The 13,246-nt window shown below is 36.6% G+C and overlaps 2 protein-coding genes across 4 annotated transcripts in view; both read right to left on the bottom strand.

Annotated features, from left to right (window-relative positions):
- mertka (c-mer proto-oncogene tyrosine kinase a) overlaps positions 1 to 1,126 on the bottom strand; it is a 47,501-nt gene extending 46,375 nt beyond the window's left edge. For all 3 annotated transcript variants that reach the window (XM_062995855.1, XM_062995854.1, XM_062995856.1), the window contains exon 1: positions 918 to 1,126. In XM_062995855.1, the coding sequence (XP_062851925.1) occupies positions 918 to 981 (64 nt within the window). In that variant the 5' untranslated portion in view covers positions 982 to 1,126. The remainder of the gene's footprint in view (positions 1 to 917) is intronic.
- A 6,130-nt stretch (positions 1,127 to 7,256) lies between these two features.
- lhcgr (luteinizing hormone/choriogonadotropin receptor) overlaps positions 7,257 to 13,246 on the bottom strand; it is a 29,806-nt gene continuing 23,816 nt past the window's right edge. Inside the window, exons 9-11 of the mRNA XM_062994968.1 lie at positions 12,452 to 12,637; positions 12,025 to 12,090; positions 7,257 to 8,394 (exon numbers count right to left, since the gene is read on the bottom strand). Coding sequence (XP_062851038.1) covers positions 7,257 to 8,394; positions 12,025 to 12,090; positions 12,452 to 12,637 — 1,390 coding nt within the window. The remainder of the gene's footprint in view (positions 8,395 to 12,024; positions 12,091 to 12,451; positions 12,638 to 13,246) is intronic.

Genomic DNA, 13,246 nt, shown 5'->3' on the forward strand with positions numbered 1-13,246 from the left:
TTGATCCTAACTATTTGTGTTTAGACAATATTGGCTGGCCTCAAACATTGCATTGTAGTTGGTCAGATTTTATGTAGTTTTCAAATCAAACTTCTCATAACTGTCATAAAACTGTGTGATGCTAATACAATTATGGATTTGTTCTTTTCATTGCTAACTTGCATTGCACAAATGTAAAAAAAAAGAAAGAATTACTTGCTGCATGGTGTTAAAACTGTTCTAGACAAGAGCAAGTCACCAGCTCCTACAGTAAAAATAGTAAAATTAGTAGGTTAGGAGTGCTGACTATTAGAATGTTTTTTATGTTTACAAGCCCCTAATGTAGCACTACAAAACATATATACGTTTTTAGACTATATACTAGTCATTTTTCCCTTTAAACGTAGCATTAATTTAACTTTAATGTAAAACTAGAAATAGCCAGAGGAAATTCTTCCTCTCCACTTCCTCCACCGGAGAAAGCACTTTGCTTCTTATTTTCAGGAAGCAAAGTTTTTTTCTTCCTCTCATAGGTAATTAATCTTTTGAAGAAATTATTTCCAATAGCACACTTTAACCTCAATATTATTGTAATGATAATTTTGTTACTCATAAATGATATGGATCTATTTTTAAATAACTTGAAAATCCCACTAGTTCTTCACAAAAGTCATTACAAAAAATCTTACTAGATTTTAATGGCAGCACTCCTAATGTTTTCTCATTTAAACGTATCCTCCTCAACAAATACATTTTTCATATTTTTTGATAATACAAAGTATTTTCAAAGCCTCTGAACATTTGCTTTGGATTGCTAAAGTACCATAAAACGTCTGTTAGAATTTAACAAGTAACAATTAGTAGCCTAGTTCCCGTTATTTAATGCCAAAGTAATACGCAAAGTTACAGTAAACATAAGACTTAATCTGATTACTTACTGGCCTTCAAATGTATCAACTGCAAAACAATTCCAGAAAAGACAATCTTTAAAACGCTGAACATCGCAAGCTCTTCGTCCCCTGGGTTCAAACTGAGTAGCCTAGTACAACTTTTGGTATGCGGTATTCAGAGAGCCGCAGTTTAAATAAATGTGTGCTCGCTCACGCGTCTACACGATCTGTAGACGAGCTTCGATTGTTTTTCTGTAAAAGCCCCACACGTCAAGTATGTACGTGAAGAAATCAATGAATTCTTCAAGCTGTAGCTGCTTCAAATACGTTTTCAGCTGTTTAACTTTGTTACTGCTCTGCGCAATTTCGCCAAAACAAACCCAACTCTGACGTCATCCTACTTAACCGGTTACAGGGCTGTATTCCTCACAAATTAAATCTCTGGCGGGTTTAGCATGATGTATTTAATTTTGTTATTTTATGATTCAAAAAGTATATAGACCGTTGACTTTTTGCGCACTTTGTCTTGTGAATCTACTTGTATAAGAGTCATTCTATAATTTGGGGTACATTCCATGTCCAATGATAATAATTATATTTATTCTAACTATTTTCTTTAAAAATGTCATATTTTACCTATTAATGGAAAACATGTTGTAATATCACAAAAACATTATGTGCATCCTATGCTTCATTTAGCTTGAAATTTGTCATGATGTTCCTAAATGAACAGTTTTTGCTGTGTCCGTTTTTTAAGTTGAGGGTGCCTTGGTTTCAAAATAATGAATAAAATTATTAAGGGCAACAACATCTATTTTTTTTTTTTATTTCAATAGTTTAAATACTAAAGAAAAATAATATTTTTTAAATTGAGTTTCTCTTTTAAATAATTTAAATATATTTATTTATTATTGTCCGCAAAAGTTCTGTCAACTATGTTACTAACAGAACTCCACTCAGCAACTCAAAAATGGTTTGTTCTAAAACTATGTGACCAGCATTACATGATATCATTTTTCTCTGTAGAGGGCATATTGAACAAACTGTGGTGAATGTTCTCTTATTTTTAAAAATATTTTATCTATAATAGAACATTGTCAATGAGTATATTAATTGATCGTCAACTATGTTACATACATTGTTATGGTTACAATTTTTTTTATAATTTTAATTCAAATGTATGTTCAAATTAGACATTACTCTGTTCAAGAAATTACATGTGGTCAGCCAGGCAAGGTCTACCACTGAAGTTATGGGTCAAAATAGGGAAATTGTCAAGTATGTTACCTGTCAACTAAGTTACCTAGTAGTCTACATCTACTGTCCCTTTAAAATAAAAAAAATAAAAAAATAATGTTTAAGTTTTGCAACTAGTGGATATGTTACACTAAAGGAATATATTAACTTGAACCACTGATTGTTCTGTTAAGAAAGAACATTGTTTTTGTACTTTTTGGTGATGTGAAATGTACCCCAAATTATAGAATGACCCATAAAGACAAATGCAACTGAAATTACAACAATATTTTTTCTTCTTCCTTTTTGTGATTTCCTCATTGACAAAATTATTCAACCCCTTAAAGATTACCACTCTCAAGAACAGAGGTTTCAATCAGGTGTTTTCAATCAGGCGTTGAAAGCACCTGTAGATGTGAACAGAACCATAACAAGCAGCAATTAAGCAGATTTAAAAGGACTGAGATACTCAGCTCCTTCTAGACAGTTAATGGTGTCTCTGCAACATGGTGAAGTCCAGGGAATGGTCAAAGAAGTAAAGAGAGGAGGTAATTTCTCTTCATAAGCAAGGATATGGATATAAAAAGATAGCAAAGACATTAAACATTCCAAGAGACACAATTGGAAGCATAATTCGCAAGTTTAAAGCTAAAGGCACAGTGGAAACGCTACCTGGGCGTGGCAGAAAGAGGATGCTGTCGGCGACTGCTGTCCGTTACCTGAAACGAAAGGTGGAGAAAAATCCCCGGCTGACAGCTGAGGAACTGCGACAGGACTTGTCAGAGGGAGGTACTCAGGTTTTGGCCCAGACAATAAGGCACACACTGCTAGATGAAGGCCTCCGTGCCAGAACTCCCAGGCGCACCCCCCTGCTGACTCCAAAGCACAAGAAGAGTCGACTCCAGTATGCCAAAAACCATGTGGACAAACCACAAAGGTTTTGGGATATTGTTCTCTGGACAAAATTGGAATTCTTTGGGCCTATGGCTCAACGATATGTCTGGAGGAGGAAGAACGAGGCCTATACAGAAAAGAACACCTTGCCTACTGTGAAGCATGGCGGTGGGTCAGTGCTCTGGGGTTGTTTCGCTTCTTCAGGTACAGGGAATCTCCACCGTGTGCAAGGTACCATGAATTCAGTTAACTACCAGGAGATCTTGGGTGAAAATGTCATGCAGTCAGTGACAAAGCTGAAGCTTGGGAGACGTTGGACCTTCCAACAGGACAACGATCCCAAGCATACCTCCAATTCTACCATGGCTTGGTTGCAGAAGAAGGGCTGGAAGATTCTGGAGTGGCCATCGCAATCACCCGACTTAAATCCCATAGAAAATCTCTGGTGGGACTTGAAGAAGGCAGTTGCAGCATGCAATCCCAAGAATGTCAATGAACTGGAGGCCTTTGCCCATGAGGAATGGGCTAAGATACCTGTAGATCGCTGCAAGAAACTTGTCTCAAGCTATGTTTCATGTCTGAAGGACGTTATTACTGCCAAAGGGAGTTGTACTAAGTACTAATGATGTATGTGACTAAGGGGTTGAATAATTTTTTCAATGAAGAAATCACAAAAAGGACATTTGTTGGTATATTAGAAAAAATATTGTTGTAATTTCAGTTGCATATGTCTATTATACAAGTCCTCATTTGATCTGATTGTGAACAAGATAAAAAATAAATGTCAAACTTGCTGAAACACTTTACTGCAGTGGGGGTTGAATAATTTTGAACACAACTGTAAAGCAATAAGCCATGAGAGACCATGCGTTACTGCGATTTTATCACAAAATCATAGCAGTAACGCACGGTCTCAAGTGGCTTATTGCTTTTATAAAACAGCGGTCAACATAAAATATAATAAAATACAACAATGTTCAATTTATAAATGTTTTTATTTACAAAAACACTTACAAAAAGCATTTTTCCGCGAAATCAGGTAGTCCTTTAACAGTGTTGCTAGGCAACATGATGGCGAACATAACATTCCTTCACAAACACTATTTCACTATTTCTTGGACGAAACACCCGCTTAATGATTAGGATTACTGTTTATATTCATCTGGACATTTCCATGTATAGTACATGACTTAAAATAGTGTTCAACCAATTTTGTACTTTTTCTTTTCAGTGGTGTATTAATATGGAATGATGTGAGGTGGTCATAGGTGTGCGTATATCGGGGATTTTACAACGGCTTCGAACACTGCTCAGCCAATCAGATTTTAGGACCGAAACTATCCATTTTATAAACAAGATTTTAAATTATTTGTCTGTTATTATCTGGGTCAAAGACGAGACGTAACTTTTTAGTGTCCCCACTTGATAAATAATATACAATTATATTAATATAAGTGGATATACCTTCAATCTACTCCATTTGTACATCTTTACTGAAACCTATAGGAATTTTTACGGAAAATGTATGATTTTTGAAAAAATAACCCTTGAAACCCCCAAAATGTCATTCAGTGCAACGGTCCCCCTACCTCTTTAAGTAATAAAACATTAAGAAAAAACTAATTAATCTTAAGTAAAACTTAAAATTTACTGCTTTGGCATAATTGTACAAATGTCATGTGTGACATATTAAATAATATTCAATCAGATGTGTTTTTTAATATTAATAATATTCAGGATACTTTCAGTCCCCATTTTCCCAATCTTCAGTTGTCATTCAGTACAACGTTAATAAAAAGCCTTATTTTAATATGCAATCAAGCTACTGCAGTCATGTGACCAATTATAACAACAAAAGAAGACTCCTGGGGACCCTTCAGCACACACACGAGGTCAATGCATTTTAACATTATTTGATAAAAATGTATTTTTACTTACACAGTACATTAAAGAACAAAACTGAGTGTCATTCAGTACAACACAGAAAACGTAATATTACGGTTAATCTTGTAAACAAACAAGGTTATTAACATTTAAATGTGAATATGTGTAGAAATGTCTTTGAGCTAAGGTCAATGTTAGCTTTTGCTAACCACTGGGATAACTGTAAAATGTGCTAAAGTAAAATTTCTGTCATTCAGTACAACAACAGTCATTCAGTGCAACAGAATTTGCCTGTTGCACTAAATTGACAATGACATTGTTATACTGACTTTATAATGTTTTAAAATTATTTTTAAATATTAAAACCACTTTTTTCCATTCTAGTCTTCCTTAATAAGAGCAGTAATTACAATGAATATTAATAATTATGTTTTTGATGAAGTGGTCCCTGAGATTTTGTTATTGTCAAGTACGATGACCTGCCATTCGTTGGGCAGGTACTGCTGTCTGTAGGAGATGAGGTGCAAGTTAGCTGCATGCTACAAAAATGAAACAGAAATTCCTTTGTGTGGCCAAATCCACCTGATGAAATTTACTACCTTAAGTCTGATGTCAAAATCATAATCGCAGAACCAAAGCCATGTACAGCAAGAACCTCAAGGTTAACAACAAAAGACTGGAAAACATTTGTTCAGTTCATGAAATAAAATGCGACTTCAAATGGTTTTCACGGCTGAATGAATTTAGATTTACTGCAGCAACTTTTTCACGTGTTATGACACAAATTCCACACTTCCACACTGTTCTGGTGCCTTACAAGTTGTTATGATGGCTTCATTAGCTATGTTTTTCATTGCCTTACTTTTTTCATGATGTAATATTATAACACATACTTGCCACTGGTGTGGCATATTTTCATTCTACTACTGCTACTTTAATTAATAAAGAACTTAAAAACAAATTAAGTCATGAATATTCTGATGTAACAGGATAATTTGGAGTATGTCATTCAGTGCAACATAAAATCATCATACAGTGCAACAAAAACATTTGCTTAAAATAACTGTAATAAGTAATTATTATATATTTTTTTCATGTGAATGCAAGAGAATCCAGGCCTGCTTCATAGAAAACGAAGCAGAAAAAGAGTTTGATTAGGTTTCAAATAGAATAGAATGTGTAGCAAAAACATCTTGTATACAAATAAACAAAATCCCAAGACGCATTAGAGTACAAACAATGCACAGAAAATTCAAAACAGAGTAAGTACAGTTTCTTCTGAGGTTTTAAATCTTTTGTAAGAGATATACTAAACTTATAAATTTAAAATGGCTAAGATTGTTCCTTGTGTGTGTATTTTGTCATAAATTAGTCATTGCATTGAATGACATTTTTGTGCCCTTGTTGTGTGTCAACAACACTAAAATTATCAAAGAAGCAAAATGCTGAGAAAAAAAATACATATTTACATAGGTGACACATTTGTGCACAATATTAAATGAAAAAATTATACAATTTAACCATTTTATTTTTTTGGTACTTGGAACACCCTATTCGTCTTTCACCCATCTACATTTTCCCTACTGTCCCAATTTTTACGGCCTCTTTGCAAAAGTGTTCCAGATTTTGTTTGGAATCTAAGTTATATACAAGTGTAAATAAAAACAAATTATAACCTACTATCCCAACCTGGAGTAATCACTGTTTCAAGCAACCCACCAACAGGTTTCCACTGTTGGGTTTCTAAATAAGGCTCTTAACCCCAAACTGTAAACGTAAATCATTTATTTACTGAAATATTTGGTAATGTTTTAATGTTACATATAAGTAAGAATATTCAAGCAGAGACTTCATCAAAAATGATTTTTATTCAAAACAATGATTAGCTTTTGTCACACGCACTTTTTTCATAACAATATAAACCTCCTGACTGTTATTGATTATATTTACAAATTATGAACCTTACAATATGGAGAATATAACAGCCTAAAAGAGTATATAACAGCCTAGGATGCAGTGTGTAGCCCTTGATGCCTTTGTTATTTATTCTAAAGAGTGCTAGATTATAAAGTGGTTCCATACGTAAAAGTATAGAATGAATAATGACTTGTAATGTTGAAGGACAACTCTTATAATTTACAGTTGATTCTTTGTTTTTTTTTCTTTTTGAATATGAATAAACATAAATAGTCTGTATACTGTTCTCACTGAGTCATTAATTTTGCACTTCCACTACAACTGTCAAAATCAAATTCTACATTATAAAGAAATGACAAAAAACACTGCATACTGTATCACACAGAGATGAATGCATAAAAGTCAGATAAGCATCCAGACTTATATACTCTCCTTAGCTGTCTCTCTGCAGACTGTCTATCTGAAGTTGTGGCTTCTGATGATGATCTTGCTCTTGCTGACTGAGCTAGTCTTGTTTCTTTCAGCATTTTCTAAACAGTAGGTCTTAATGTGATACATATTGGCTTTTTTCTTGCAGCAGCCCATGAAGCTCAACAGAATGCAGGCATCTTTCCGAAAGGCCTTGGTGAAGATGGCGTAAAGAAATGGGTTGGCACAGGAATTAATAGGATAAAAGAGCACCAGCAGGATCTTGGAATTTGTGACTGTAATAAGGGGCAGCTTAAAAGCGGCAGAGATGGCAAAAAAGGTAATGGGAGCCATGCAAATAAAGTCAGTAAATATAAGTACAGCCATACGCTTGGCAATTTTAGTATCAGCATTGCGGCCAGGCACCTCAGGGTGGCGCACAGCCAAATAGATCTGCATGTAGCAGCCACATATCACCAGAAAGGCACCTACATTAAAGAGCAGCAGAAGGACAATGTAAGCCTGTGCCAGAGGTGTTTCAATGTCCATGGGCAGACACATGCTAACCTTGCTATAACTGCTTATGCCCATCAGAGGAAGGAGAGCCATGCACAGGCAGAGCAGCCCTCCAGCAGCCATCATGACAGCAGCTTGGCGAAGAGCAAGCCGGCACTCTAGGCGCATTCCATGGGTGATAGTGTACCAGCGCTCCACAGTAATGGTACACAGTGTGTAGACAGATAGTTCACCACCAAAGACAGACAAGAAGCCTGCAATACTGCAGCCTGTCCCTGTCTGCCATTCAATAGCGTGTTGGCTATAGTGACCACGTGTTCGTAGGTCCACAGCAGCAATCATAAGGAGGTACACACCTATGCAAAAGTCTGCGAAAGCCAAGTGACACATAAGGAAGCGTGGCACAGTAAGTTTGCAGCGGCTGGTAAAGAACACGAGAAGTACAGTCAAGTTGCCAGCAATAGCCAGGATGTTGATAAACCAGATTGCCACACGAAGGAACTCAAACCCAGCAATGTCCTCACAGGGGTTGAAGGCATCTGCCTCTGGACTGCACTGGAGTGCTGGTCTTATTTGACAGAAGTCCAGGTATTCGAAATCAACACTGCCAAAGCTGGCTTCATCAGGTCCCAACATATCAGTGGAAAAGGGAAACTCCATCACTGTGGACCTAGCAGTAAAAATGATGTTTGAGACATAAAAAATGTTAGTATTGCATTAGAGTAAGAACACTTTATAGTATATTTAATTTTAATTGGTCCCAACATGAACATATCTTTTAGGGCATTGATATTTTACACAACTGCTGACAGTTGCCACTGAAAATTAAATAATCATAGAACTTCTAGCTTAGTTGTTACGGTGCCCAACTATTAATTAAATGATTGCTGACCATTGCCGGACTGTCCCCATTGGGCCCCCTGAGTGAGGTGCTCAACTGCCAACTGCCTGGATTCAGTCACAATTGTAAGTTTGGGATAAAAGTGTCTGCTAAATGGTGTAAATAATATATCAACCTAAATTACTCAATTTACAAAAACAGGACTAGGCAAAAATAGAATTTATGTGAACATACCAATGAGTAAACCATTGATAAGAAAGAGAAATGTTTATGTTTTGAAAATTTTTTTTTTTTTCTAACTCGGTCTTATTAAGTCATTTGTCAATGAGACATACAGTGGGGCCAAAAAGTATTTAGAAAGAACTTAGAAAGATGAGAGAGGTCTGTAATTTTCATCATAGGTACACTTCAACTATGAGAGACAAAATGAGAAAAAAAAATCCAGGAAATCACATTGTACGATTTTTAAAGAATTTATTTGTAAATTATGGTGGAAAATAAGTATTTGGTCACCCACAAACAAGCAAGATTTCTGGCTCTCACAGACCTGTAACTTCTTCTTTAAGAAGCTCTTCTGTCCTCCACTCGTTACCTGTATTAATGGCACATGTTTGACCTCGTTATCTGTATAAAAGACAGCTGTCCACTGCCTCAAACAGTCAGACTCCAAACTCAACCATGGCCAAGACCAAAGAGCTGTCGAAGGACACCAGGAAGAAAATTGTAGACCTGCACCAGGCTGGGAAGAGTGAATCTACAATAGGCAAGCAGGTTGGTGTGAATAAATCAACTGTGGGAGCAATTGTAAGAAAATGGAAGACATACAAGACCATTGATAATCTCCCTCGATCTGGGGCCCCACGCAAGATCTCATCCCGTGGGGTCAAAATGATCATGAGAACGGTGAGCAAAAATCCCAGAACTACACGAAGGGACCTGATGAATGACCTGCAGAGAGCTGGGACCAAAGTAACAAAGGCTACCATCAGTAACACACTACGCCGAGAGGGACTCAAATCCTGCAGTGCCAGGCGTGTCCCCCTGCTTAAGCCAGTACATGTCCAGGCCCGTCTGAAGTTTGCCAGAGAGCATATGGATGATCCAGAAGAGGATTGGGAGAATATCATGTGGTCAGATGAAACCAAAATTTAACTTTTTGGTAAAAACTCAACTCGTCGTGTTTGGAGGAAGAAGAAGAACCCAAGAACACCATACCTACTGTGAAGCATGGGGGTGGAAACATCATGCTTTGGGGCTGTTTTTCTGCAAAGGGGACAGGACGACTGATCCGTGTTAAGGGAAGAATGAACGGGGCCATGTATCGTGAGATTTTAAGCCAAAACCTCCTTCCATCAGTGAGAGCATTGAAGATGGAACGTGGCTGGGTCTTCCAGCATGACAATGATCCCAAACACACCGCTCGGGCAACGAAGGAGTGGCTCCATAAAAAGCATTTCAAGGTCCTGGAGTGGCCTAGCCAGTCTCCAGACCTCAACCCCATAGAAAATTTGTAGAGGGAGTTGAAAGTCCGTGTTGCCCAGCGACAGCCCCAAAACATCACTGCTCTAGAGGAGATCTGCATGGAGGAATGGGCCAAAATACCAGCTACAGTGTGTGCAAACCTGGTGAAGACTTACAGGAAACGTTTGACCTCTGTCATTGCCAACAAAGGTTATGTTACAAAGTATTGAGTTGAACTTTTGTAATTGACCAAATACTTATTTTCCACCATAATTTACAAATAAATTCTTTAAAAATCCTACAATGTGATTTCCTGGATTTTTTTACAGACCTCTCTCATCTTTCTAAGTAGGAGAACTTGCACAATCAGTGGCTGACTAAATACTTTTTGGCCCCACTGTAATTAGGTTATGCAGAAAGGTAACTATCTGAAATACAAAAGGAAATATTGGTGATAGAGGTGTCGGATAACGTTATACAACAGTTAGTTCCGACATTACAATCTGATTGGTTGAGAAGCGTTCTAACCTTTTCACACCACAACTGTATTACTCCGCTGACGCGTTGCCAGTAACGACAAGCTTCATGCACACAAACGCGCACGCAGGCGACACAGACTTTTTTCCCGATCGCGTTTTAAATCCGTTATCTGATATACAATCTAACGCACTGTGTAGGGAACATAAATCAATTGTCTAATATATTGTCGTGCACCATGTAGTGAACATGAATGCGTTATCTGATATACAATCTAGTGCACTGTGTAGGGAACATAACCAATTGTCTAATTCACAATCTAGTGCACTATGTAGGGAACATAAATCCGTGATCTGATACACAATCTATGTAGGGAACATTAATGTGTTTGTAACGCAAACAGTTAGCTTAATAGCCCAGTTAACAGCTCCTAAAAGTTCTGTTATCACCCATATCCTTTGGTGTGTGCAAGAGGTTTTTTATTTCTTTTTTTTCCCTTCGGAGGTTCTTGCCTTTTTCTTCTTGTTGTTCTTACCTCCCTGAAATTAATTTTTACAACTTGGGATGTCTGCTTTGTATTGTTAAACTTTATATTCGTTGTGGAACTACTTTTTGGCGGAAGGTATTGTCAATATTAAAACATATTTATTATGGAATTAAGGGCTTCTTTGATTTATTTTCTTTCTTTATTTTGTAAAAACTGTTGTAAAAAAGCAATAGAACACTTGAGGTTGTGTGTTATTGCGAATAACACACTCCCTCTCGTGTTCTATTGCTTAATTGTCTAATACTATTATGTTTGTACAAAATGTGTTTTCACTTGAAATCACTTACTCCTAGATCATGCGTGGTTTTCTGAGCCAAAATTATTCAGTGTGACAAATATGCTATGTTTTAAGAAATCATAAAGTAGGAAACTACATTTGTGGTACCAATGGATGTAGCTTTAAAAAGTGTAGGGTGAAGTGAAAATGATTCTTCTTTCTTTTTTTAATTTGGGTATAATGTTTTCCATCACAAATCATACAATCTGCAGCAATTTAAGTGAAATGCTGAATCTTCAAAAATATTTACATGGATTTTAGAAGTTCTTCTTATTTGGCATTCCCCCCTTTTGCTGTAATGACAAAATGCACTTGACGTTTGTGCAAAATCTGATAATCCGTGTTATTCCAGCAAGACTTCACAATATTGCAAAGAGCATCTTCTGTTACTACTGAGAAAAGCCTTGTCACTCTTTGATCTCTTTTGATCTTCAAGTACTAATTGCAAAGCTTTAAAGATTTGTAATTAAAAAAATTCTATTAAAATCAAGAAGAATGTAAAACAGGATTATTTTAGTAGTTGTCTCAGACCATTGGCCTACACCAAACAATAAAACTAGACAATAACCATAGGCTCCAGCATACTGTATCTCTCTTCATGGAAATATTTAATTAGTAGTAAAGTTTAACAAATCACCAAAAGTCAATCATTTATTCTATAACTGTATTGCTAAAATTATAGGGTAGTAAAGCTTACTTAAGTAAAGGACTTTTTTCTTCGCAGTAAGAAGATCCATTTCTCTGTTCTGAAGATGAAATTTCTCTGTTGGAAAAGACATGATAAATATGGTGAATTAATGTGTTACCAAAATGCTGTTAACCCAATATGTTACCCAAATCTGTTAACAATAAGTTATTTTTTGTATCCACCCTGTACTTCATAGGGTCATATTTTGCCAGTATAACAAAAATGACTGAAGTGAAAAACTAGATAATAATGTTTCTAATTAGCTGATGACAGCATAAAGCTACTACACAACAATACAAACATGTAGGTTATTAATATAAGTTAAATATGTGCAGTTACTGACAATGATGTCTGCTAAAGTACATGTTAGGTAATTAATTTACAAAAAGAAACACCTAAGAACATGTATAACATTAGTGAACAATACAGCAAAAACCTTTCAGTGTCCCAACTGAGAAGAGCACAGCAGTGGCTTGGGTAAGTGAGGTGAGCCTCTCTTAGGCTCTCTAAACTTATCAGGGGAGGCAACCTTTTTAGTAAGAATGCAGAGCGAGCCACAAGTATGAGCACAGACTGCAGTCCGGTAGAGGGCAACGTCTCCAGAGCAGTGGAGGACACATCTCTACAACACAATGACAGTGCCTAAACAAATATGAAGATACATGCAAAACAGAAGGGAAGCAGAGAAAAAACTGTATCTATCTATCTTTGATGAGGATTTTAACATCATCTTTTACACTTTGGTTACATTCATGACAGGAACAGTAGTTACTCATCACACAAGATACATCAGTTCACAAGGTTATATCGAACACAGTCTTGGACAATTTAGTGTCTCCAATTCACCTCACTTGCATGTCTTTGAATTGTGGAGGAAACCGGAGCACCCAGAGGAAACCCATGTGGACACAAGGAGAACTTCACACAGAAAGGACCCGGACCGGCCCACCTGGGGACCAAACCCAGGACCTTCTTGCTGTGAGGCCACAGTGCTACCCACTTAGCCACCGTGCCGCCCGTATCTATCTATGAAAAAAAAATATATATACAGTATATAGGTTGCATATTTTAAGTTATAGCGCTGCTTGGAATGTAGTTTTAGTGCTGTTTAAAATGTGATCAGGGGACACTAGTGCTTGACTGTTACAGGCTTAAAATAACATGGGTCATATGGACTAGATGTTTTAAAATAACAAATGACAATGGTTATGTCACGTAATAAAATACTATG

Source organism: Trichomycterus rosablanca, chromosome 5 (assembly GCF_030014385.1).
Source record: "Trichomycterus rosablanca isolate fTriRos1 chromosome 5, fTriRos1.hap1, whole genome shotgun sequence".
Lineage (NCBI taxonomy): Eukaryota > Metazoa > Chordata > Actinopteri > Siluriformes > Trichomycteridae > Trichomycterus > Trichomycterus rosablanca.